At 33.1% G+C, this 26,284-nt stretch overlaps 2 protein-coding genes and 1 long non-coding RNA gene across 3 annotated transcripts; 1 reads left to right on the plus strand and 2 right to left on the minus strand.

Annotated features, from left to right (window-relative positions):
- The first annotated feature begins 20,442 nt into the window (after nucleotides 1–20,442).
- LOC143597316 (uncharacterized) lies at nucleotides 20,443–21,265 on the plus strand. The gene is made up of 3 exons (XR_013146875.1): nucleotides 20,443–20,565; nucleotides 20,879–20,950; nucleotides 21,160–21,265. It is a non-coding gene; the product is annotated as an uncharacterized LOC143597316 (long non-coding RNA).
- A 561-nt stretch (nucleotides 21,266–21,826) lies between these two features.
- LOC143597314 (uncharacterized) lies at nucleotides 21,827–24,825 on the minus strand. Its single transcript, XM_077075846.1, has 7 exons — nucleotides 24,321–24,825; nucleotides 23,542–23,786; nucleotides 23,223–23,426; nucleotides 23,020–23,071; nucleotides 22,698–22,947; nucleotides 22,444–22,642; nucleotides 21,827–21,841 (listed from the first exon to the last, which is right to left on the minus strand). Exons 1-7 carry the CDS (start codon nucleotides 24,823–24,825, stop codon nucleotides 21,827–21,829), a joined length of 1,470 nt encoding a protein of 489 aa, XP_076931961.1.
- A 161-nt stretch (nucleotides 24,826–24,986) lies between these two features.
- LOC143597315 (uncharacterized) lies at nucleotides 24,987–25,869 on the minus strand. The gene is made up of 3 exons (XM_077075847.1): nucleotides 25,516–25,869; nucleotides 25,156–25,451; nucleotides 24,987–25,104 (listed from the first exon to the last, which is right to left on the minus strand). The coding sequence occupies exons 1-3, from the start codon at nucleotides 25,867–25,869 to the stop codon at nucleotides 24,987–24,989; spliced, it is 768 nt and encodes a 255-aa protein (XP_076931962.1).
- Nucleotides 25,870–26,284: the final 415 nt, after the last annotated feature.

Genomic DNA, 26,284 nt, shown 5'->3' on the forward strand with positions numbered 1-26,284 from the left:
TTATCAAACGAAATTGAAAAGATTTTATCTTCAATCTTGTATTGTCGAATGACTTTATCCAAGAGTTTAAAAATATTTCTACCCGTGTGCGGGTAATCAAACAATTGAAACGCAACGGTTCGTTTCATCATTTGCCACGACCCGGGGTCAACCCAATGAGCCGTCACACAAATGTATGAGTCGGGCGAACCATTAGGTACCGACCACACATCCGTTGTTAAGTTTACACCAGTTTGTAAGTTTGAAAAGTATGAAATTAGTTCGGATTTAGCGTTTTTCCAAGCTTTAAGACAATCTCTTCTAAGGGTCGAACGACTTACGTGTTGGTAGCGTGGTTGAACATACTTTTGCATCATCTCCGTGAATTGAGGGTTGTCGAAGTGGTTGAAAGGAAGTGTATTTTGAATCACAAAGTTTGAAAACTTTTGACGTACCGCTTCAAGGTCGTACGTAAACACCGTTCCTTGATTCGTCATCTCCGGCTGCGAACTACTTCCCGATTCGTCCTTCAAGGCCTTGCAAAAGGGCCTTTGTACATGCGCTCTTAAAGTGGAGTTTGCATCTTTGCCATAAAACTTCAAACAATGTTTGCATCGAGCTTTTTGGGTACCGTTAGACATTTCGCATAGGTCGAAATGTTGCCAAACATCTTGGTTTCGTTTCGTGGGGATGACCCGAACGACCGTTTCTCCCGTGTTCGAGGCACCCATGTTGACGGATGAAGCAGCACTTTGGGAGGCCATGATAATCGACTACGAAATAAGAGCGTATGGAGTGGTAATGTGGTATAATTGAGCGTGAGATAACAAAATAATCGCGTATGTAATAAACGTTTAGAGCGTTTGGAGTTGTATAATCGAGTGTGATCTAACCAATACCCAACCTAAGCTATATATAGATGTTTGTGGGGGTAAAATGGGGGAAAAAAAACGGTCAAAAATTATAAAAAACGGCTATATGGCCGTTACTCAACGGGAAAAAACCGGTTTTTAACCGGTTAACCGGTTTTTTTATAACGGTCAAAAACCGGTTTATAAAAAAACCGGTTAACCGGTTTTTTAAAAAACCGGTTATTAAAAAAAACCGGTTTTTTAATAACCGGTTATTAAAAAAAACCGGTTTTTTTTTATAACCGGTTATAAAACCGGTTTTGGCTCCAAATTGTGTAACCGATATATAAACCGCCGGTTTGTAAACCGGTCAAACCGGTTTACAAAAAACCGGTTTTCTTAAAAACCGGTTTCCGGTTTAAACCGGCAAACCGGTTCGAGGACCGGTTTTTTTGACCACCTCTACTCCAACCACAAAGGACATGCTTATTTAAAAATAAAAAGGCATTATGACCGGTTTGACTTTGACTTGGTCAAATTTAAAGTTGTATTTTTAGTAAAAATCAACAAATTTTCATACACAACATTGAATCTTCATTTAAATCTATGTAACTAAACTTAGAATTTAATTAAATAACTAGGTCTCATACCTAGTTTCATCTTCTTCAATATCTTTAAACGCTAATATATCTGTAGTAAGGAAGATACATAAAAAAACATATCAACATTACACATGGATTTGAAGTCAAAATTAACATGGATTGCATCATTGAACTACATGTATCTAATATAGCAATCAAATGTAAACTAATTCATATAATATAGGAATATTGGATTTTAATAATCCCTATTAAATGATATTGGCCGATAATAATCCCTATTCGTTTTATCGTCACTGACGGTCCCAAATTCAAAAAAGTTGGCCCCCAATGGTCCCCCGTTAAAAATGACTTAAAGACGTTATAGTTTTTTTCTGAATTTCAAACTAATGTTTTAGGGCTTTTAATCGTTAGGAGTATACAAGTCGATTGGTGTAAAATTTAGTTTGAAACAGTGCTTCAAAATGACGAAACAATGCTTCAATTCGGATGTTTGAACTTACAAATAACCAAAATCGAGTCGTTTTGATCATTGTTTCGAGCTAAGTTTTACACCAATCAACTTGTATCCTCCTAACGATCAAAAGCCCTAAAACATTGGTTTGAAATTCAGAAAAAACTATAACGCCGTTAAGTCATATTTAACAGGGGACCATTGGGGGTGGCGATAAAACAAATAGGGATTATTATCGGCCAATACCATTTAATAGGGATTATTAAAATCCAATATTCCTATAATATATGCCAACTATGATAGTACCCGTGTTACACACGGGTTGAAAATCGATAAATAACAAAATCAATATAGACAACCGTAAAATTTCATAAATAGACAACCATATATTAACATTAAGATGGCCTAAACAAAATCTTAGAGAGTAGCATTGTCTACATAAAAAATTAATAATTACACAAACTTGTCTATATTAGCAAAGTCATGAAAATATTTAAATCATATTATCCCAGTATGAACTTAAAAAAATTTCATCCAAAAACAAAAGCATTTTTCTATAGAACCTGAAAGGGAATATCTCAGAGAATAGTAACCAAGTCTCAAAAGTGTTCCAATTAGGTCACTTATGCATATTTTCCCCAAATCGGGTCACTAAATCTTCAAATAAAGTCTCACCAATTCTTCGCCACTCAACGTCAACATAAAAAAAAGATAAAAAGAGTTCATATATGAAACAAAAAAGATAAAGGCTAAAAAACATGTTAAAACCTTTAATTTATAAAATATAAAAGTTGAGTGGCTTAATTGAAACACTTTTTAAGTTGAGTGACCTAATTGGAACACTTTTGAAACTTGGTTACTATTCTATGAAAACAAAACAAACCATGTAACATGATTAAGTATTAAACTAAAATGTTAATGCATGTCATAATGAGTTTATTTAACATTAATATCTAGAAGATTATGTAAAACTAAAAACAAAATGTGTGAATGTAATAATTACCATATAAATATAGAAAACCATAAAATTTCACATGAAAACATTTAGAAAATTATAAAATTTAATATAACTTTAAAATCACAACCTTAGAAATTTAGGTGTTTTAAAAAAAATGTAACAAACTGGTCATCAAAATCATAATATTTTTTCACTGTCATATTAAACAAACACACATAATAAACATAACTTAGTAACAAAACTATTGATCATTCAGATTGTCTTAATACAAGCTTAATATTAAGACAAACTAAATATACACATAAAGATGATAGACCAAAAGAAGATCCAAACATGCATGTCGGAGTTAAATTTACCAACCATTAACTTCTTTAAAATTTCACAAAAAAAAAACAAAATTACTTTCACAACCTGACAAACAAAATAAACTGTTATGGAAGTTTATTGTACGTTTTTTGAAGTTTCTAGTTATGGACTAAACTAATAACTTAAACAGAAAACACAAAGTAAACAATGAAAGTAAAATTTTAGAGTAATCAACTATATAACTAAGTTATTGAATAAGTGTTACCTTAAATGTAATCTTCAAATTCCAAAAAGTTTAGAAGATTATTAAAATTTGACTTGTAGTTCTCACACTCTAACAACCATTTTACCTTCTCGTTAACTTCATTTTCCAAATTCAAATGTGCCCTTTCTTTTCTAACATTAGCAAGCTTCAAGTGATTTAAATCTCTTAAAAGAAACATATCATTAGATTCCAATATTGATTTAGGATAGTACTTTTGTTACACACGGTGTAACATATTTAAAAACATAATATATATGTAATATCATATAAATTTAATGAAATGCAAATGTTGTGCTTATAAATAAATGATACATTTACATGAACTATAAGACATCATAACTTATTTGAGTCAAATACAAAAAACATATAAAGACTAACAAAGATAAATGAAAAGTTAAAATATTTTATAACTTATACCATTAGTACAATAATAAGCAAACAAAGGAAATTAGTCTCCAAATCAATAAAACAATTTTACAATGCCGATTCAACAAAATTTCTATCTCAATATTGATATAAAAGATGAACTATATCTAAGATATTTATTACACATAAAAAAACTGTAATGTTTATTACTCTAAGATAATACCCATATTTATTTACACATCAATTTTAAACATTTATTACACATCAATATTAAAAGATTAACAATATATAAGACATTTATTTTTTATAAGAATATTCTAAAATTATGTTACAAAACAAACTGTTATGACAATCAAAAACTTAAATTTAGTCTTTCATAATACTATAATTAATTGATCTTTAAAATAAAGTTTTAATCAATATTCAATAACATGTTAATTTTCATTCAAGTGTTTGACATATATGGTTCCTAATATATATCATTCAGGAATTAGCCAAAGTTTTCTCATCCATTTTTTATAACTCGTTTGTGGATAAATTATGTTAAATAATTATTTAATACATATAAATATAATAATAATCTAATATTGTTTTTATAGATTGTGCTATTTAGCTTTTATGTTTTTTTTTTCAATGTGTATCCATTTAACCCATTTTCTTTGTAGGTATACTATTTTTTACCCATTTAGATAATTGAATCGACTTAGGAGATTAAACTTTTAGCCATATTTCGTACATGCTAATTTAGTAGTGATGAAAATAGAAATTTACTTTTATTAAACTTTAAACACAGAAATATTTAGAAAATGCTTTTTTCCTTGTGGGAATAATATGAATAATTTAATAAAACATTCAATGTTCACTAATAGTTATTTTACGAAAAAAAAATGTATAAATTAAGGAGAAAACATTTTTTTATTTTTAGCAACCACTATTTGTTTGACAGTTATGCTAAAATCATTTTATGCCTCATTTTTAGGTGTTTAAAAATAAAATATTAAATATAAATTAATGGTTGTCAACTTAATAATGGATTTGAAGTAAAAACTTATATTATGCCAAGAAAAGTATTATCCTTTTGTACAATAAACATAGTGATTAAAATACAATTTAAAACATAAATTAGTATATGATACATATGAATATGGTTGGTGACTATTAAATAAACTTTATAATTAATCTTAATTAAATAATTATAAGTTAAAAGTTATAAATAATTTTTATTTTTAGTTAGGAATAAGGTATTGATATAATTTTAGTAACATAATTAAAAGTGTAACAGTTACTAAATAAAGAATTAATTAGTAATTGCATTTAATATATCAATAATTTTGGTAATATGATTATTATTGATATAAACTGAACAAATGAAAAATTAATATATTTAAGGGAACGATTATTATTGCTATACTCGTTATTATTGATATCTAGATTAGAACCCGTGTTACACACGGTTAAAAATATAAAATCAATAACATAAGAACTTGTAAAAAATATACTTAATTTTTTCAAACCCGGGTCATAGTTCAATATGGTTCCAGATGCTAGTATTTGAACTAAAAATATATATTTTAAACCCGTGTTATATTTGAAACGAAAGTATGAAATAATTCGTAGTAGTTGTAGAGATTATAATATTGGATTTAAAATTGAAATAGATTGGAAGATATTTTTGAATTTCGGTTTGTTAATATTAACAAAATTGTAGCTTAGAATTGACTGGTCAAGATTACTAAACCAAGAAAACTGTAATTATGCTAATTTTAGTTTTTTTTTAAATATAGTCAAAGTCCAACTGTATAATATATTATTGTAAATTTCATATAAATGTTGAGAATTTGAATTTGAAAATTTTTTAACTTTTTTTTTTTGTAAAAATTCATATAAATAGAAATGAGAATAAATTACTATTATTAAAATTATAATAATTTCCAAATTTACCAAATTTAAAGTCAAATGATTAACCTATAAAAATTCGGTTTTTGAAAACACGGTTAAAATCCAGCTGTATAACATATTATTGTAAACTTCATATAAGTGGTCAGAATCCGAATTTCAAAATGGTTTATATACATATATTTTATTATTCAAATTTAGGAATAAATATATTAAGGGATTTAGTTGAAATCGACATTAAATTCATAATAACTTGAAATATTTTGAAATGGTTATTAAAACTAAAATCTTATTTATTTTAGGCATGAATACTGAAAAATTATGAAATGGGTTTATAATTATGGATAATATTAAAGAAATTAAAAATGTTTTCAAAAAAATGGTCAAATTCGAAATAAGAATTAGGTTTAAATATGGAAATGTTATTTAAACATATTTAATATAAGTGGTCAAATTAAGTCAAATGGTTAATATGAAATTTAGTAAAATCCGGTTTTTAAAAATATAGTCAAAGTCAAACTGTATAACATATTTTTGAATTTGAGTCAAATAATTAATTATTAAATTATTAAAATTATAATAGTGTACACACTGTTGCCAAAATTAGAGTAATCATTAATTATCAAATAAAACCCAAAATAATATACTAAAATTGTATAACCTATTTTTGTAAAGAATTAAAAAAAATAAAAAAGGGTTGAAATCATTATTATGGATCATTAATTATAAAATAAAGGTTTAATTATAGGAAAATTGGATTTTAATAATCCTAACTTAATGCAGTTGGCTGATAATAATCCCAACTTTGAAAGTAGCTATCACTGGTCCCAACTTTCACACTATTTATTTTCATTGGACCTCCGTTAAAAAAAACTTAACGACGTTATGTTTTTTTCCAAATTTCAAACTGATATTTTAGGGCTTTTGATCGAAATGAGAATACGAGTCGTTGATGTAAAACTTACTTCCCAACGGTGGTCCAAACGACTAAAGGAAGCTACAATTTCGGTGTTTAAACTTTTAATTAACAAAAATCAAGCTGTTTGAAGCGTCGTTTCGAGTTAAGTTTTACATCAATCGACTCGTATTCTCATTTCGATCAAAAGCCCTAAAATATCAGTTTGAAATTTGGAAAAAAACATAACGTCGTTAAGTTTTTTTTAACGGAGGTCCAATGAAAATAAATAGTGTGAAAGTTGGGACCAGTGACAGCTACTTTCAAAGTTGGGATTATTATCAGCCAACTGCATTAAATTGGGATTATTAAAATCCAATTTTCCTTAATTATATAACAAAGATATATACAATTACCGTAAAGTTAATTTGAATTTGAATTGAGGAAAATAAATTGAAATTATTTTATAATTCGTTAATCAAAGAACTTAATCTTTTATTAAGGAATTAATATAAAATGAATTAGCAAAATATAAAAACAATTTAGTATGAATGGTCAAATAGTAAATCCGGACGGAAATTTATTCAAATTTTAACAAAAAAGGAAAGTATAACTTTATAAATTGTAATAATGGGATAATTAAACTAAGTCAAACCATATAAAATAAAATATATATTTAATTATTTAGATTTGAAAGTTTAATTAATTGTTCATTCGGTTATTTAAACAAATAAGAAAATTCAAACTATATAAATTGTATTAATGAGAAAATTAAATGTGTATATAATTTAAATTAAAGTACATTATATTCTTACAAATATAGAATATACATGAATATTAAAAAAAAAAGTACATCAATATAAAAAAATATATATAAATCTTAAAAACTAATGATTAATCCAGAAAATAGGTCATATGAGTCGGGACAATAACCTGAAATGATAAAGTCGAATATTAATTCATATTATGCAAGATTTGAATTATAACTTATAACCGGAAAATTTGAATGGTCTTACCGGAAAAAAGAAATAGTAAGAATGACCATGGTATCTCGGATTTCTTTTTAGAATTTAAAGTGAAATTAGTTTGTATCAGTCGAGACATTGACCTGAAATTATAAAGTAGAATATTAATGTTGATATTATAGAACATTTGATATTTAATTTATAACCGTAAAATTTGAATGTCTTACCGGAAAAAACAAATAATGATAATAACCATGGTATCTCAGATATTGATTTAGAAGGTAAAATGAAATATTCCTTACATCAGTCGGGACAATAACCTGAAATAATAAAGTTTTGTTATAACATTGATATTATGGAAGATTTGAATAATAATTTCTAACCGGAAAATTTAAATGGCCTTACCGAAAAAACGAAATAGTGATAATGTCCATGGTATCTTCTATTTTTATTTAGAACCTAAAAGAACAACATGTATAACAAAAACACAGCAAAAATATAAAATTTCAAATAATATATAAAACAATCATTGTTATAGATATAACGCATCACCGAAAAACTTACCGGAAAAACGTAATAATGTTCACATATCAATTACATCGACGTTTTTTATTTACAACATAAACTGATTATAATAAAATCATATTACAATGAAAATCAAGATAAAGGTTGGAGGAAAACATTACCGGAAAGAAGTATAGTCTTTCCGGAAAAACATATATCAACAATTGGAAGTTTATTATAAAATATAACCTTACTGGAAAACGATTAATACAAATCTATATCTAGATGAAAAGAATATATGAGATGGTGGAAGAAGAATCCGTCTAGTAGAGAAAGAGAGAAAATATGTTTAGGGTAAAAAATTGTTAATTGTTAAGGTTTAAATATAGGGTAAGTGATGATTTGGCAAGAATATGAAAGGAAATTGGTGAGTTGGCAATGATTTGACATCCTATGTGGACACCCTAAAATGGTGACATGTAGAAATTGTCCTTGCTTTAATAGTATGTATAGATTATAGGGATCGTCAGAGCAATTAATCCTAAAAATAAAAACAATAAGTTAATAAGGATGCTCACTCTTCCACATAAGTTATTTTTAATGGTAAATCATGATCATGATGTCCACAAGGCGTGCAATATATATGCCAAACTATATATATTTAAAAATTAAACCTATTCATTTGAATTTACCACTCATAAAGATAAAAGTCAAAATTGCATTCCCACCCATTTTCAATTTCTCAATTCATCACTCTCCATGTTTCTCCTTTATCGAGTTTATAAAATAAATTTTCTTTATATTTAGTTGTTTGACACTTTGACCCCCTGTCTCTCTCTTTAATTCCAATCACACCATTTTTCTTTTTGGTTAGTTATCTAAAGTTAAGGTTAAAACATAATGGCCCCCATATTTATATACAACAAAATAACGATTTTGCCAACATACTTTAGCATATGAATATAGAATAATGAAAACCTCGTAAGGTGTAATGTATTATTGATCAATTATATATAGAGTTACAAGAGAGATAAATACAAGTAAACATAATCAAATACAATCTCTTAACTATGGTAACACTATAATACTACAACTCTAATAATATATTCTATAATATTCCCCCGCAGTCAGAGCGGTAGGAAATCGGACGCTCAGACTGGAGCGCAAAGCTTGTGAAGATGCTCGATCGGCTGTCACGTAGAGCAGAAACTCGATCGGTTATAGGTACTAAGAAGATCATTGGTGGCATGACCGTGGTCAGGCGGCTAAGCATGATGATAGGAGCTTCGACTGCGATGGCAGGAGCTATGATTGAGTCGGCCGAAGCAACGACTTGATGGCAAAAAAAAAAAATTATATATTCCGAAGAATATAAAACTAAAACTAAAAAAGAAAATAAAAAAAAACTTTTTTTTCCAAAGAAAATACTAAAACTAAATAAAATATAAATATAATTTTCAATCAGTAGAACTGAAAATAAAACACAAAATTTCAATTTAAAAAACAATCGATAGTTGGAGATGAGGGTAAGAACCGTTTTTCCTAAAATCAAATTACGTAAAAGGAAATTTATTGGACCAAAAGAAAAGAAAATAGAGAAAATAAAAGAAAAACAAAGAGAATCAAAGAAAACTAACTACAAGAAAACTCAAAAACATAGTTGACCCTGACCAAAAAAGTGAGGGTAAAAAAAAGAGAAAAGAAGAAAATTTGCGATCTAGAAGGAGTTCAAAGATCAAGAAATTGAGGAGGCTACGGTTGAGTTTGAGAGGACCAATCGAGAATTATTTGAAAAACAAATAACCATGTTACTTGGTGAGAAAACTCAAAGGTGTCAAAAAAAAAATTGAAGAACCAGGCATCAAGGTGTGCTATTCCTTTGAGGAAGAGTCGGACAAGAAGGGCGAGAGAGAAGTAATATTGTGTGTACTATATCCTCGGGGTAGGACGAAAACAAAACGAGAAAGAAACAGGCCAGAACCTTAAGGCTTTGATACTATGTAGAATAATGAAAACCCCGTAAAGTGTAATGTATTATTGATCAAGGTGTGCTATTCCTTTGAGGAAGAGTCGAGGTGTGCTATTCCTTTGAGGAAGAGTCGGACAAGAAGGGCGAGAGAGAAGTAATATTGTGTGTACTATATCCTCGGGGTAGGACGAAAACAAAACGAGAAAGAAACAGGCCAGAACCTTAAGGCTTTGATACTATGTAGAATAATGAAAACCCCGTAAAGTGTAATGTATTATTGATCAACTATATATAGAGTTACAAGAGAGATAAATACAAGGAAATATAATCAAATACAATCTCTTAATTATGGTAACACTGTAATACTAAAACTCTAATAATATATTCTATAATATTCTCTAATAATGAAGAGCGACAATATTAAACCAAATCATGATCTGGGTTAGTTTAGCGCCAAATACTGCCTTGACCTATTTTTGGAGAACTAGCTATCCTAATCCAAGTTTACAAGCTGGACAACTACTCATGCCAATTTTCATTCCAATTTAAAGATGCCATCCACTATGAGTCATACTTGAGTATGTATAACGACTCGATAGGCTGGATAACCACTTTAACGTATTTGTAAGTGCATGTGGATTAACGAAGCCAGTGTGGTACCACATGTTTATGTAAACCTTGGCAAGGTAATTAATGCAACAACATTCTTCTAACGGTGAAAATGATAGTTTCGTAAAGTTGGTGAACTCATTCTCCTTTCCGTAACGAGTTCACGGTGTTCGATTTTGCAGGTGGACCATCTGTTGGAACTCATCACTGTCTGTAATCATATCATTGGAAAAGTAGTAAGCTGAACTCGTAAGTTCAGATATACGTATAAATCCATCCTTGGGTGAGATATTAGATTTAACCTTATCGGGTTAGACTTAGTGTTTCTTTAGTTATGTACTAAACACATTGGTCCGACGTTTAAGAAAGTGATTAGAGATGCTTTTATAAAGCTCAAAATTATAAACACATATGACTGTATGTTATTGTACCAATTCATGTGATTCTTTACGCGGCTTGTTGATATATTTGATAGATTAGAAATGATCATTTTTAATCAAAAGAAGCCCTATACGAATAGACTTAGTTTAGGTGAATCAAACCTAGGGCCAAACAGGAGTGTTCGAAATGGGAGAATTGGCATGATTTTAAACCATAAATGTTTTTTTTCACCTTTTTTGTTCATTTGTAATAAACCGTCTTGTTATCTCTAGTTTTTGTTTATAGTTAAAGCTGATGTTAGAAAAGAAAAAGCAAAGTTATTTATCATAGATGACACGACAATATTAAAGCACTTTGCATCTATAAACTCACAAGTGTGTCATTTCTATTGCTTAAGGTGTTTTAACTAAAAATATATAGGGAGGGTCACAACTAAGAAAGTTGAATTTGAAGCAACTTCGATCATATTTTCATTTTTCTTATGTATCTTTTTATGTAGTTACACAATATATTTAAGTAAACTACTCATTGTGTCAATTCAAAAGATAAATACTCATTATTTCTTCTTTTTCATTGATTAACTTAATTAACACACGCAATATACACACAGTGTAGTTGATAAAATTATTTACCAAAGTAGTATACTTTGAAACTTAATTACTAAAATGGGTATTTTAGTGGGACCTACCCATTCCATCTACTTCCTTCTAAACTTATTTTTCCTCTCTCTAGCTAGACCACCACCACCAACTCCGATCTAATAATCCGGCGACCACCAATAACACAGTTAGCCGCTGTTAGTCCGTCACCGAAGTTCTCGTAACAGGTAGCTATCTCGCCCAATAGCTTTTCGGGTCGGATCATCAACCTAACCCGATAACTCAAGCATCCTTCGTAAAACCCTAAACCCAATCTGAAATGCTGCTTCTGGATCCTTATTCTATCTCGATCTTGTATTTGTATAATACTTCTTTGGATAACTAATTCCATATTTGTAAGATATGGTTGTGGTGCGTTTCTCCGGCGTTACCTCTGCCTCCCGGAGCATTTTCTTCTGTCGCCGGAGCTTTCTCCTCTTTCACCGGAGTTTCCACCGCCGTCGCCGGAGAAGTGGAAAACTCGTGCTTCTTAAGCGCATCTTGTACCAAATGTTTCAATTCATCCAAAGCCTCCCGGTTGAAAAAATTTGTAAATTTGTAAGATACGGTAGTGGTTCATTCCTTCGGCGTTACAACCATATTTGTAAAATAGCTACCTGTTATGAGAACTTCGGTGACGGACTAACAGTGGCTAACTGTGTTATTGGTGGTCGCCGGATTATTAGATCGGAGTTGGTGATGGTGGTCCAGGTAGAGAGAGGAAAAATAAGTTTAGAAGGAAGAAGATGGAATGGGTGGGTCCTACTAAAATACCCATTTTAGTAATTAAGTTTCAAAGTAAACTACTTTAGTAAATAATTTTATCAACTACACTAGTTTAGTAAAAAACTCCGCTTTAACGTAAATTACAACTTTTTTTCCATCAACTAAATAATCTAAGTTGCATGCATTACAAGAAAATATACCTTTAATGACACGCAAATTACGACACCCACACATTTTATGACAGTTAAAGAAATTATGTCGTAAAATCAGTGTCATCTTTCTATAGAGTTTGAAAGAAAGACATCTTTTAGTGTCACAAAAAAGAAAAAACAACACACGGGATACACATTAGTTGTCTGTCATGTTTCATTGTCACTTTATAACTTCTATTAGACCTAAGGCACGAAGCCACGAACTGTGATCTCTCTATGATTTCTCCATGGACGATTCTGGCAACCATGCGATAAGCTCTTGGAACGATTGCGGTAACCACCAATTTATGATGCGATTGCTCACCGGAACTGTGGTTGAAGCCTTCGGATTTGATTACGGCTCTAATTCCTTCAATTGCGGCTTTGAAGCGCCCAAAACACCAGCAAACCCTAGCTTTTATGCTTGATTACGAATTCGAAAAGCACACAGGTATAATTTGATTAATAATAGTGTCTAATGTGCTGGATCGAACTTGTGTACACCTCAATCTGATTCCGAAATGCTTAATTTGATATATACCTGGACGTCTGGTTAGTTTTGATCTAAAATTTAGGTTTAGTTTAACAGTTGATTTTTTAGTTTAATTTAATGTTGATTGTGATCTGGTGTGATAAGTTGATTATAAACCCTAATTTTTTTGTTTTTAGTTGCAGATCATGTACTTTCATGTTAAATGCAATAACTTGTGGAATAGTGATCTATTAGCTTTGTGCATTTAATATATCTGTAGAATGTTATTTGGATTTGTCAAACATGTGTTACTGTTTTGGCAGTTATGTGCTTCTTACTTAGTCTAGCACTCGATTCTGCTAACGGGCCTGCATCAGACATCTTTGCTGTTGATGGTCGGCCACATGAGGTATTTTCTTCCTTTAAATTAATGTACTACACTACTACGTATGTAGTCGGTTAACATAATGAATTTTATTCAAGTTCAAGTTACATCATTTTTAAATTACAAGTTGTCTTTTTAATCATGAGTTTTGATGTTGATGGCATCTTTTATATAGTTTGGTGAATTAGTGAATGCCTAAACGATTACATTTTCTCACGATGTTGTTCCTAATTTTTTTTTTAAATAGGTTTTACTTTATGTGTTGATGCAGAGGATCTACCTTTTGTACCTTATAACATCATTGGAAGCACTAGAAAGCCTAAAGTATTGAAGTAGCACAAATATATAAAAAAAATGTTGTATATAAAATTAGTTAAGTTTATACTAATTTTTGGGAAAAAAAACATGTCTTAATACTTTTTGAAGTTACTAGTCAGAATAAAATATTCCAGCTTAGTAATTCTATCAGATACTAGTTTTCTTATTTAATTTAAATCAAATTACTAAACTTAAAGCATTGATTGTCCTTCCTTTCGTTCTCTTGTGCGATAATACAGTAAATGCTATGTAATTTATAACCTGCAGTTGGACTTTATACAGTCAAACTGTCAAAAATTCTTATACTGCTTTGATGTATGAAATGCCCAAACTGCCCTGATGTGCGAAAAACTATATATAAATATTAATAACTAATTCTCGCAATTCAACACTAAGTCTTAAATTTATAAAACCAAACAATTCTAGCTAAACTTCAAACAAACGACAAGTGTACCGGTCGCGTAGCAGCATAGTCCAATGGAAGTCCGGATGTCGAACACAAAGACACGTGAGAACGGCTTAGATAATTAACCCTAATCTAAGTCTTGCCTAATAATATATTTATTTATCTTAATTATTTAAAACTAACTTAACTAACTGTGAAACTTGAACTAACGATAATAAGAAAACGAATCACCTAGGTAGGATGACTTAACGGGTATAGGATGGCTCAGGTGCTAACAAGTGTTTGAAACCGGCTTCTAAAGATGAACTAAGATAGATAGAATTAAGGCAACTGGGTCCCTACGGTCAGTTTTACCAGAAAACCCTAACATTGTATATTTAGCTTTTAATTTACGGTTGTTTATTTACGTACCCTAATGATTTATTACTTGGTCCATATCAAAATCACAATCCTCACTAAGGCTCGAGCTAATTACAAACCTAGGAAGAGAGGGGTAATTCAATAATAAGGATAAAATAACTCAACTTACAAACTAACATAGTCGATAGCTAGAAAACCGCACGTGATCTCGCAACGGGTAACTAAATCAACTAAATCAGAGAGATAAGCTAACCCCTAAGGTTTTGGTCCAACTCAAAGAGGATGATCCTACTGACTTAAATGATTCAAGAAACATAAATCCTAATGGCACGCGTCTACCACAATCAATCAACACACTCAGTATTAACCGAACTAGCAATTAACGACTACACGAAACAAATTCATGCAATAATCAACTACTCGGGGCTCATGAAACCTAAAATACGTATAATGGCAGCAAGGTTCATGGAATAATATAAAAAATTATGAACTTTACAATAAATAAACAATCAAACATGAAATTAGCACCCGAAAACTGATAAATCAACCGTTAAACATCAAACCTAGGTGATTCTAACCAATCTAGCCAATCATAATCAATGAACAATAGCAAATATATATAAAAGTGATGAACATGTTCATATAAATCTGATTACAAAAGGTTTGAATGCTTAAAAACCAAAAACGAACTTAAAATCGTTAAAATAGTCAAAACCGACAACCAAAGGATAAAAGATAAAACCGTAAGCTCGTCCTCCTTGGTTTTTCTTCTTTTGCAGATGTTATGGCTGGAAATATGATATGTTTTTCGTTCATAGGGCTTTAGGGCTTTTAAATATATCATTAAACACCCCTTCCTAATATAAAACAGGTTAAAACAAGCCCACAAGGCCCACTAGAAGACAATAGATGTTTTTATGATTTCTCAATACTTTTGGCAGCCTTGGGACATGTTGGAATCCACCACATGCTGCTTGATAGGTATGACCTGGTTGCGTAGCGCGGCCATGCCATTTTCTGACGTATTTCGACTTCCGGCTCGTTTATCTTCGTACGCGCGTACCGGCTTCATCCGAGCTCCGTTTTAGCTGATTCTTTCTCCATTTAACTCGTTTTCTCGCTCTCTTCAACATGGGACCTATCACATACCCAAAAGTGTAAATTTTACGAAATAACTATTGATATTCGTTAACGTTTAAGCACAAATTAACATAAAACTATTAGGAAAACATGTGGGTTTTACACCACATCAAACATCCCTATACTTAAACCTTTTTCGTCCCTGAAAAAGAAATCTACACAGGATCATAACCAAGTGAAAACAACAAACTCTTAGATTATTTAATATTATTAAAGCACAAGAAACAACTCGACATATTGATCGCGATTGCCGATATTGTTGTCCACTTAAACCCAGCCACCAGCCAATCAAGCCCCCAATTGCATTAAGCGTTTTAAGTTCAAAATCCAAGGCTACACCTTCCCCATCTCAGACAAAGAGTGCTAGAAGAACTAGAGTCGAAGCAAACTGGCTCGACAAATCACCATAAGCCAAGGACTCGTTGATGGTACTAATTAGATGCACTCGGTGAAATTTAATGGATGAATGGTCCTGTGGAGGTCCTACGAGCTATTCCTAAATATTATTGGACTTTGTCCTATAAAATTCCTAATTTGATATTTATTGACTAAGAACCTTCGAGCCCCAATAGTGTATCCTCAGAGTCACTTTCCACTTGGTAACACGTAAGCTCTAAGTCCCGTCTAGTATGTGCATCTTTGGCCTCTTTTACTAACTTTAAATAATGCTTCTTTGGCATTTTACAGTACATAACTTTCTTCACAAGCATTTGCTTTTCTTGAACAACTTTTGATAATACACATAACTTTCAAAACATACTTTTTTTTTTCTTTTCTCTTTTTTTTCTTTTTTTTTTTCTCTTTTTTTTTCAATCTTTTATATCACCCTAAAATATATAACTATTTCTAAGCTCGTAAAAAGATGGACATGTGGTGTGTGCTGGTTTTGGGTGCATCTAAGTATAACCATCTCAAAGTTTTCAGATTATGGTAATCCTCCCTAAGCATCGAAATTCGGTTTCACCGTTTTTTTTAAATTATTATATATATAAAATCTGCTAAAGTGGACTATCAAAACTAGTTGGGCCTACCGACACATCCCAAATCAGATATGCAAACTATCTCTTCTTTTATTATTATATTATATTTTTCAAAAGTTCCGAGAGTTTGTTAACACAACGGTAATAATATCATTTCCTGCTTAACGTAGAAGAAAAACAATTTTCAAGGGACATTTTTCTTTAAAACTTTTTTTTTAAATATTAACTCCCAAGATTTTCAATATTCTTTTATTTTTCTTAAAAATGAAAACGTCAGTTCCCCATCCCCACACTTAAATTTCACATTGTCCTCAATGTGAGACAAGGAAAAGATAAAACTAAACATAAAGAAAAATAAAGTGGAACAGACTCCAGACTCCCCTGGTATATGTGATCATGAAAGTGTGTGGTGAATCATATTCCTCGCCCTCCTATTCGAACGCAAGCTTAAAACTCCAGTGCTCTTTATCAAGCTATCACTCACGAACGAAAGCGGCAATCCTCTAAAACAAGTGGAATCCCCACACTTGATTATAATCATCTCATAAACCGTCATCAACCAACCATAGAATAACCTGCAAACAAGAAAAGAAGAAACTGGAGTATCGGAGAAACAAAACCAAAACTAAAATAAAATGAAACATATTACCGGTTGCCTCCCGGAAAGCGCTAAGTTTACACAAAAAGTCTTCAGCCAGACTTGCTCCCGAAACCTCAATCAGGAAGCTTCTCCTTTATCTGCTTCCCATCAATACTTCTCAACACTCTCCTCTTACAACTGGTCGGGAAGAAACCAACTGCACGGCTCTCATGGGCCCAAACATACAACGTGAACTTGGCCCACCAACTTGTAGACTCCCCCAAAAATGATTCCTTGAAGTGAAATGGGAGTGACGAACTCTTCTGCACACCATGACCTCTGAGCCTAGATATCCTCCTTATTCTTTTAACCAACTTTTTAACCTCGACACGTCCCGAATGGAGATTGAGTACGGTTCATGTTTTGGTTTTTCACAATCGAAGTGCAATGGTGGGAAGACTGAATCACCAACAAGCTCATGGCTCTCCTCACAAGGCTCCTTCTTGACCCCCATACTTGGCTCGTTATATAGTAAATCTTCGAGCAACTTCAAATCGCCAAGTGGGTCAAACTCTCCATCATCCATCACTGTAAAATCCACCAACTCGTCACCAAACTCTCCCCTAAACTCTTCCTCCCATGAAGGAACATACTCCTCTGACTGCTTTTCCATCCCCAAATTCTCAAATTCGATAATCGGCTCACTAAGTTGTGACTTACTCATTAAACCAAGCCGAATTCCATCTAAAGCTTGTTGGGTCGGAAATGGGGCATTTGGATTTGTATCATGGATGATGCGCAACCAATCAAACATTACCTCATCCGGAGCTGGTATTTGCTCAATGAATTCACCGGATGAGTTTTTATAACCCAGAAGATTCCCCCTTAAATCAAACATCAAAAGTAACCGGGGTTTCACTCGATTTTTCTCTTTGCAATCCAAAATCCTCTTTATCTCCATCTGCCAAATGGTGTAACATTTTTGTTCTTTGAAGCCATTCTTGTAAGTCTCCATTACTGCACACTTAAACCGAAACGGATCACGGGCACCAGATAGTAGTAAACAAAAATTAATTAAAATTAAAATTAGCTATTTAAAAGAAAACTAATATAAACTATATTAATCTAAATATATCTACAAAACTATAAAAAGCAAGTCCTCAACTCGGGTCGTTCTCCAATCGCCTCAAACCGTGTCCCCGGCAACGGCGCCAAAAACTTGATGTGCGAAAAGCTATATATAAATATTAATAACTAATTCTCGCAATTCAACACTAAGTCTTAAATTTATAAAACCAAACAATCCTAACTAAACTTCACACAAACGGCAAGTGTACCGGTCGCGTAGCAGCATAGTCCAATGGAAGTCCGGATGTCGAACACAAAGACACGTGAGAACGGCTTAGATAATTAACCCTAATCTAAGTCTTGCCTAAATAATATATTTATTTATCTTAATTATTTAAAACTAACTTAACTAACTGTGAAACTTAACGGAACTAACGATAATAAGAAAACGAATCACCTAGGTAGGATTACTTAACGGGTATAGGATGGCTCAGGTGCTAACAAGTGTTTGAAACCGGCTTTTAAAGATGAACTAAGATAGATAGAATCAAGGCAACTGGGTCCCTACGATCAGTTTTACCAGAAAACCCTAACAATGTCTATTTAGCTTTTAATTTACGGTTGTTTATTTACGTACCCTAATGATTTATTACTTGGTCCGTATCAAAATCACAATCCTCACTAAGGCTCGAGCTAATTACAAACCTAGGAAGAGAGGGGTAATTCAATAATAAGGATAAAATAACTCAACTTACAAACTAACCTAGTCGATAGCTAGAAAACCGCACGTGATCTCGCTACGGGTAACTAAATCAACTAAAGGAGAGAGATAAGCTAAACCCTAAGGTTTTGGTCCAACTCAAAGAGGATGATCCTATTGACCTAAATGATTCAAGAAACATAAACCCTAATGGCACGCGTCTACCACAATCAATCAACACACTCAGTATTAACCGAACTAGCAATTAGACTACCCGAAACAAATTCATGCAATAATCAACTACTCGGGGCTCATGCAACCTAAAATACATATAATGGCAGCAAGGTTCATGGTATAATATAAAAAATTATGAACTTTACAATAAATAAACAATCAAACACGAAATTAGCACCCGAAAACTGATAAATCAACCGTTAAACATCAAACCTAGGTGATTCTAACCAAGCTAGCCAATCATAATCAATGAACAATAGCAAATATATATAAAAGTGATGAACATGTTCATATAAATCTGATTACAAAAGGTTTGAATGCTTAAAAACCAAAAACGAACTTAAAATCGTTAAAATAGTCAAAACCGACAACCAAAGGATAAAAGATAAAACCGTAAGCTCGTCCTCCTTGGTTTTTCTTCTTTTGCAGATGTTATGGCTGGAAATATGATGTTTTTTTCGTTCATAGGGTTTAGGGCTTTTAAATATATCATTAAACACCCCTTCCTAATATAAAACAGGTTAAAACAAGCCCACAAGGCCCACTAGAAGACAAAATAGATGTTTTTATGATTTCTCAACATTCTTGGCAGCCTTGGGACATGTTGGAATCCACCACATGCTGCTTGATAGGTATGACCTGGTCGCGTAGCGCGGCCATGCCATTTTCTGACGTATTTCGACTTCCGGCTCGTTTATCTTCGTACGCGCGTACCGGCTTTATCCGAGCTCCGTTTTAGCTGATTCTTTCTCCATTTAACTCTTTTTCTCGCTCTCTTCAACATGGGACCTATCACATACCCAAAAGTGTAAATTTTACGAAATAACTATTGATATTCGTTAACGTTTAAGCACAAATTAACATAAAATTATTAGGAAAACATGTGGGTTTTACACCACATCATGCCCCTACACAAATCTCTTAAAAGCAGTTGCCATTGATTGCCAAATGGTTGGGTGTGGTAGTGATGGATCCCTTGACCTATTAGCTCGTGTTTGTTTTGTTGACAAATAAGAAAATATGATATTTCACACTTATGTGAAACCTCAAATATGCGTGACTAATTATAAGTATTTTTGTCCTTTTTCCTATTTGTATTTATTTCAAGGAGTGGCAATCTCAACCCAGTTGTATAGAAACAGGTTTATTAAGGTTTTATTTTATTGATAGCAGGTCAAACTCTGTTTACTTTATCGCTTTATCCCACCACTCCAGCTATAAATGTTTTATCCGTATCATTTATATTTGGATCTTGACTTTCGCTGGCATTTTGAATTTCAATAGGACCAAGACTGCCCGTTGATTTTGTATTTGCAATTTCAATAGGTAAAGCGCCAAAGAATGCCTTCTACTTACAACAGATTCATAAAGTAAGAATATTTAACTTTTAACAAATAAAATATTTACTGTTGAGAAATTATTCTTAGCATATTTCTGTTTTGGAAACTAGATCTTTAGTGTTGGGGACATTTTTGTAGAGGTCTTTGCGTATCATTAAAGTTATGAAATCTAATCATTTAGTGTTCAATTTATGATGGCGTGCACTTGTTAATAAACGAACACACTTAAGATATATGCATCTGAATTAGATGCTAAGCTTCAATATTAGTATATTTCTTTTTTAGTCATTACCTTTCATTCTTTGATTATTCTCTTTTCTATGCAGTTCGCATGCAAATCCAGCATTCTGGATTCCAATTCATATTATGATACCTGAACGACCTACCAAGTCAACTATATTCAACACCATTGCAGGTAATTTAAATGTCATGTCTTTTCGTGCACTTTGTTTACTCTGTCACAAATCAAAGACAACTGCATATTTGATTATCAACATGTGTCAGCTATGATATTTGTAGAAACAAAATATTCCCCTCGTTGTTTGAGCATATGATTGTTAAATTCTCTTGTTTAAGTCTTTAGGTTCTTATCTCAAATTTTTCAATGAAGCTCATTGCTTTCAGGTGTGCATTTCTTATTCTGGAAAATGAACTTATTAGAACAAAAGGAGTATGAAAGTGAAGAATACCAGGATTGAAGAAAATTTGAGAAGATTGGTCGACTTTTGTGCACCGTTTTTTTTTGGTTAAAACTATGTATTGATACTGTTAACTTTGAATGTTGTACGAAATATTAGTATTTTATTAAATATTGTATGAAATGCATTATTTTTCTATATATATGAATATTTTTGTGTGTGTTATGAGAATTGCGATTTGATAGGGAATTTAATAATTCTATAGATAATATATTTTTTTAAACCTAAAACCATGACACACAAATGCATGTCATAAGCATGTCATAAAAAATGACACACAAATACGTGTCATGAACTTTTCTTGACAAGGACTTCCTTGATAATCATATACGTGTCATCTACCCCTTTAATGACACGCAACGCGCGTCGTTAAAGTTCATTTTTCTAGTAGTGATGGGGTAAGCATTCTCAATTTTTAAACACGTTATTATCGCAGATAAAAACAAAGTCAGCAAAATGACACTTCAAAAAAGTCAATTTACAAAGATAAAATTTTTATTTTTGTAGAAAAGTTAAATTAATTACTTGTTTGCACACAAATAATTATAAACTGAACCATTTTTTCCACAAAAGTGGTATCTCATGGTATTAAATTATGACTCCCTTTCCTGAAATGAAATAACTCAGTATTTAATTATACCGTGTTATGTAATTATTGAAATTACGTAATTAAATAAAGGGCATAAATTTTAAACTATAAAATATCAATAATAATAATAATAACAAATAAATAAATATTACCCATTCATAGATGATCCAAAAAAAATAGAAAAAATGGAGTCACATTTGGCATTAGGGTTGTGATTTGTTTTATAAAATAATTATCTTAAATTGTGATATTAAATACAATATATTGGTTTTAGATTTTTTTTTGAACAACATCAATTATATTAGAAATGAAAGGAACTCCAGCAGGAAGATGGAGAGCAATAAACAAACCAGAATACATGCTACTTTAGCTTAAAACATCAGTATCTCAAAACAATAGATAAAGGAGATTTATCCAATCTAACCAAGCAAACTCCTTGAGCGAAGATCGATGTTTAATCCAACCGAAGAGATCAGACCTAATATTTTCCACTACTAAGTCCGTTGACAAGCATCTCTGTTTAAATCTACCCTCGTTTCTTTGCTTCCATATGAACCAAATCGAAGCGAAAATGATAGCCTTCAAAAGCCTCCTTTCTGATCTTAAGCTCGGTTGACTTACCACATCAACAAGCTGATCAATTGACTCAAAGCCCGTGATGTCCCACCCGCACCATAACGATACCGCTCTCCAGACCTCCTTCGCTCTTTTACATTCCAAAAATACGTGATCCATCGATTCGTACACCGAGACACACGTGTGGCATTCGGGAGGAACCGAAACCATACCTCTAGAAATTAGATTAACCGCAACTGGAATTCTATATTTCATAAGCCTCCAAATAAAACAGTTAACTTTAATTAATCGGCATCCACCTATCCCAAAAGTGGTTCGGAACCTCACCAACCCCATATAAAGCTTCCGCCAAAAACCCTCTCAAACGTTGAACCGAAAACATACCAGAACTGTCCCCAATCCATCTCCACGTGTTCGCTTTTCCAGTATGGAACTCATACGACACCACCATTAGCTTCAGATCAGCAATATCCGAGGGAATTTCAGCAGACAATCTGGATCTTGACCAGTTCCAAACAGTATCAACCAACTCCGCACCGACCGTCAACACTATCACTCACCAAACAACCTTTATGAAGTTCCAACGCATATAAATCTGGGAACAAGTCTTTCAATGCGAACCTGCACAACCAAATATCAAACCAGAATCTAGTGCTTCTGCCATCACCCACCTCTTTAACAAACAAACTTTTCAAATTCACTCCAAAAGAGGAAAAACATCTGCCGATTTTATAAATTTTTTGCCAAGTGCTACATAAGGATAGCCTTTCCATCTTACCATCCTCATGTAGTCTAGTCAGGTGAATAGCATTTAAACATCTCACCCATAACGACTCCTTTTCTATACGCCATCTCCACCACCATTTAGCAAGCAAAGCCAAATTCATGACGTTTAGGTCGCCCGCACCCAAACTCCCAAAAAGCTTTGGCTTTAAAACTTCAGCCCAGGCAACCCACTTTATCTTCTTGTTTATCCCTGTTCCTCCCCATAGAAAATTCCTTCTGATCTTTTCCAGGCTATCAATCACCTTTGTAGGAGCCCAAAATAAAGAAAGTGAGTATAATGGTAAACTTCCAAGAATAGCTTTAACTAATGTAAGTCTGCCCCCAAATGAGAGAGTGCTAGCCTTCCAGCAAATTAACCTTTTCAATAATTGGATCCCAGTGCCTAGATAAACCCATGTTAGCCCCGATTGGCAGACCAAGAAACGTGACCGGCAACGAAGTCGACCCACAATGAATGATTTCGGCCATAGACCCTACCTCATGGTCTGTAACTCCAACCCTAAATACTTTGCTTTTTCCAAAATTAACCTTAAGTCCTGAAGATAAATGGAAACATCTTAATAACCGAGCTAAATTAATCGTGTCTCTAACATTCCAATCACCTAAGAACATCACATTATCCGCATACATCACATGTGAAATTACCGGGCCATTGTTAGGCAAACGAATCCCTTTAAATAAATTCGCCTCTACCGCCGATTTCATCACCACATTTAAACCTTCCATAGCTATGATAAAAAGAAAAGGGGCTAGAGGATCTCCTTGTTTTACCCCTCTTAAAAACGAATTCTGAAGTCGGCGACCCGTTAATTAACACCGATGCCTTTCCCGAAGATAGACTCGATTTGATCCAAGACCTCCATTTGTACCCGAACCCTTGTTGCTCCAAAATAGAGTCGAGGTACTCCCAGTTTATAGAGTCAAACACTTTGTCAAAGTCAACTTTAAACAATAAACATTTTTGTGACATTTTTTTGTCCATGAAATTAGCTCATTAACAATTAGATGACCGTCAAGGATATTTCTACCTTTGACATAAGCAGATTGTCCCCCCCCCCCCCCCCCCCCCCCGAAAATCAAATGGATCACTTTACGAATACGAATTGCTAGCAACTTGGAAATTACTTTAGACATACATCCAATCAAATTAATTGGACGATAATCACTTATAGCAATGGGATCCTTTTTCTTCGGGATAAGGGAGATGAAAGAGGAATTACACCCGTTTTCTAAGAAACCAATCCTTTCAAACTCTTTCACAAAATCAAAAAAATCTTTTCCCATAACCTCCCAGAAATGTCTAATAAATTTGAATGTAAACCCATCAGGGCCCGGAGATTTATCATTACCGCAAGCCCAAACTGCATCTTTCACCTCTTCCATGGAAAAAGGCCTTTCAAGCCAAAGGCTTTCCTCAACCGATAATATAATAAAATTGTTGTTGCACAGCCTCGGTCTCGCATGTACCTGCTCATCAAATTTATTAGCAAAGGAGAAAATACCTTCTTTAACCAAATCCGGCTCGCTTTCCCAGTTACCATTAATAGAGATACCAAAAATCGTAGATCTTTTAATACTTCCATTAATAAAACCATGAAAGAATCTGCTATTCTCGTCACCCTCCCATGTCCCATCTAACATTGGCCTTCTGACGAAGATCTAAGTTCTTTCTCAAATTTATTTCAGATATTTTCTTTTTAGACTCAGCCCTAAAAGCCCTCTCTTCATTAGAGAATCCCAGGTTTTCAGCGCGTATCTCTAAATTACCAACGATACCTTTTAACATAGTCAATTCCTCTTCCTCAACATCCTTGACCCTTTATATCCCATTTAAGAGACTTAAGCTTTCTCATCAAATTGAGCTCTTTAGAACCAGATGGTCTACCGCTAGACCACGGACGTACTACAATATTCTCCAAACTGTAGTGAGACAACCAAGAATTAAAAAACTTAAACGGAATCGGGCCATACCTTTGCTCTTTAGTTGAGAAAAGTAACGGGCAGTGGTCTGAGAAGTCCCTTGGTAACGCAGTGACCGAGCCCGTCGGCCACTTGGCAAGAAAGTTCTCGCACACAAGGATCCGATCAATTTTACTCAAGTGACACCCGTCATCATTCATCCAGGTAAACCTCCGACCGCCCATGTGATACTTGGATAACCCCGCTGCCAAAATGAAATTGTTAAATTCAGCTATGTCCGAATCACAACCCGACACAGGCAATCTATCTTCCTTCACACTAGTCTCGTTAAAGTCACCAAGAAAAATCTACCACCCCGAATGTGCAGCCCGAATGTGCAGATTTCAATGAACGACGCTTAGACCACAACACCTTCCTCTCAACCGAAGATCTTGAACCGTACACATTTACAAAGTTTATGCGAGCATCTAGCCCCACCCTCATACCAGAAATTAGTATAAAATTTGTATCCTTTTCCACCTGCATGCAATTTAAAGAAGCGGGATCCCACAAACAAAACAAGCCTCCAGATCTGCCACAAGCCCCAACCGCCTCAGAGACGAAATGGGAGTTACCCCACAAAGAGCTAAAAGGAATAACCAGCGGGTTGAACAGCTGGGACTCTTGCCCGCATAACAATTGAACATTATTGTTCCTCCTAAGATTACGGATCCAATCCAATTTTTCCACCCCTCTCGCCCCAGCCCCTCTGCAATTCAAAGTCATAAAATTCATGGAAAACACCCTCTCACACCATCTCCAACAATAGAGGCTCGAACAGCCTCCTCATTACCCGCCATTCCTAAACCAACCAAATTTCCCACCTTCATTGTGCTCATGACTTCCACCCCAGTCGAATCCAAGGAGCCATTCACAGATGAAGCACTTCTAGAACAACCAGAAACTGATCGAACCCTTCTAATTAAAGAATCCCTCAAGACATGTCTCCCCCTCATTGTGGACGCAGGTATCGTTCCACTATTCCTATGCGAACCAAACTTCTTTGACAGTGACTTCCCCTGATCAGACCTGTTCTTAGAAAGTGTCGGCGATTTGTTAAGATCTGGCATAAACATCTCACCTGTGAATGGTCCAACAGGCTTATTCCCATTATTAGGCCCTACTAGAATCTATGATAATC

The sequence above is a fragment of the Bidens hawaiensis genome, unplaced genomic scaffold (genome assembly GCF_021521415.1).
Source record: "Bidens hawaiensis isolate Kalapana, Puna unplaced genomic scaffold, B.hawaiensis_p1.1 tig00048102_1, whole genome shotgun sequence".
NCBI classification, from domain to species: Eukaryota; Viridiplantae; Streptophyta; class Magnoliopsida; order Asterales; family Asteraceae; genus Bidens; species Bidens hawaiensis.